Here is a 2,241-nt window from a genome sequence, read left to right as displayed (position 1 = left end):
CTTAATTTCAGGGGGTGGAATTGAGCTAACTCCTGGCGGATATAAATGCCGTGGATTACCTCTATAGATCCATAGGGAAGCAACTTCCAAATTACTTCATGCTTTCCCCTATATATCCATTATAAAAGTGAAAAAAAATAAATAATAATCAGACCTGTCTCTGTGTATGTCTGAGCACGATAATAGCGTTTTCTTTAGTACAGTACAGCATGTACAGTACAGCAACACTCAGTTGAGTCAGTGCAGACATACATACTTAAGTACGTACAAGTTACATATACATACACATTGCTGTGTATAGGAGTGGCTAACACCACTCAAAAAGCCGATGCCATAGACATAAAACTACACACAGCCCTCACCCACCTGGAGAAGAGGGTGAAGTTCACTTTGTGTGAGCATACTGTTTCTAGATATCATAGTCCCTACCAGACTCAACAACACCAGACTCAGGTACCAATTGTGACCAAATTTGACTGTAGGACTGCCATTGGATTTTTTAGAATTTGTCATATGAAAGCAGGGAATCATAGTTTCAAATTAATATTTTTGTAGACTTGCACCTCCTACGGGTCTTTTTGGATGTGCAGGAGTCCCTTTTTTGTTTCATATTTTTGTTTGTTCGAAGAAGTTTGAGTACTTTTCCTACCAATGGTCGAATCTGGACGGAACATCATTATGACGTCACCATGTGAGTTTATAAGGAGCCGACTCCACGCCAGTCATCAATAGCTTTCTATACATAAGGGTTATGGCGCAAATCACGGCGCATAACTGGGGGTATGGAGAGGAGAACGGCCCCTCCACATGGGACTCGACGTGGGACGCCGGGGAGAGCCAGTCACCCATCGACGTCGACCCTCGCAAGGCCGTCTACGACGCTTACCTCAAGCCCCTCGTGCTGTCCTACGACAAGTGCACCTCGAGGCAGATCGAGAACGACGGACATTCTGTGCTGGTCAACTTCGAGGACAAGGACGACCGCTCGATGCTCGAGAGCGGCCCTCTCGAGCACTCCTACCGGCTGAAGCAGCTCCACTTCCACTGGGGTGAGAAGGGCGGCGAGGGCTCTGAGCACGCCGTCGGCGGGAAGCGGTACCCCTCGGAGCTCCATGTGGTCCACTGGAACGCCGTCAAGTACAAGTCGTACGACCAAGCACGGGCGGCCTCCGACGGCCTCGCCATCCTCTGCATCTTCGTGGAGACGGGCGACGACCGGAAGGTGCCGCAGGACAACGGCGGGCTCCGCGCCATAACGGACGCCCTGTACATGGTCAAGTACAAGGACAGGGCGGTGGACTTCAAGGGCTTCAACCCCATGTGCCTCATGCCCAGCAACCTGCACTACTGGACGTACGCGGGCTCGCTGACCACGCCGCCCCTCAGCGAGAGCGTCACCTGGATGATCCTGAAGGAGCCCATCCTGGTGCCCGAGAAGCAGGTGGACAAGTTCCGACAGCTCCACTTCAACCGGGAGGAGGAGGACAAGAAGATGATGAGGAACAACTTCAGGCCTCTGCAGCCCCTGAAGGACAGGGTGGTGCACGCCTCGTTCGACAGGAACGGCGGATAGCGGCGGTGAAAGGACCATAAGGAGCTTGATTTGGGACAGCACATTTTGAATAGTTTCCATTTACTTTAAGTCAAATTTTAGTCACCTGGAAAAATGTAGTGTTTGTTTTTGTTGATTAAATATCATAATATTTTAGTCTACTAAATCTACCGTTGATTTAGTCGTGGCGTCGTAATGGCTGATTTTACACTTGCTGAAAATAGCAGATCTGCAAGCTCTACAACGTGTCGCAGCGTGACGCGTTGCAACCAAGTGTAAAATGACTCTTGTCCACTAGTCCCTTCCTAGCCTCGATACCCAGGCTTTCATTTCAGTCCCTTCCTAACATTTTAGTGTAGTTTTTATTTGTTGACTATAAAGGGAGGTGCCAATACATGTATATTTAGTCTTAAGTTTTAGTCAGCATAGCTTAGTTTTCTTTTACTCTCCATTTAGTTTTTGTCAGTGAAAAAAAATTGTCGACGAACATTTTTCATCCTAGTTTTAGTCAACAAATACTTTGACTTTTTAACATATCCAGGCGGCCCTCGCTTCACACAAGTATGATTTATTTGAGGGGGGCTAGCTTTAGTGCAGCCTTAGTGTATGTACTAACACAAACATTAAATGCCATTGACAATGAATGGACAACTTTGAGTGTTTGTGTAAACGCAAAAAACACAAATTGT

General features: G+C 47.4%; 1 protein-coding gene across 1 annotated transcript; it reads left to right on the top strand.

Annotated features, from left to right (window-relative positions):
* Positions 1-751: 751 nt before the first annotated feature.
* LOC308319942 (carbonic anhydrase 7-like) lies at positions 752-1,573 on the top strand (the record flags this gene model as incomplete). The annotated part of the gene is made up of 1 exon (XM_080770183.1): positions 752-1,573. The coding sequence occupies one exon, from the start codon at positions 752-754 to the stop codon at positions 1,571-1,573; it is 822 nt and encodes a 273-aa protein (XP_080626309.1).
* Positions 1,574-2,241: the final 668 nt, after the last annotated feature.

Source organism: Protomyctophum bolini (genome assembly GCF_963924005.1).
Source record: "Protomyctophum bolini genome assembly, chromosome: 1".
NCBI lineage: Eukaryota > Metazoa > Chordata > Actinopteri > Myctophiformes > Myctophidae > Protomyctophum > Protomyctophum bolini.
This window is presented reverse-complemented; position numbering and strand designations above follow the sequence as displayed.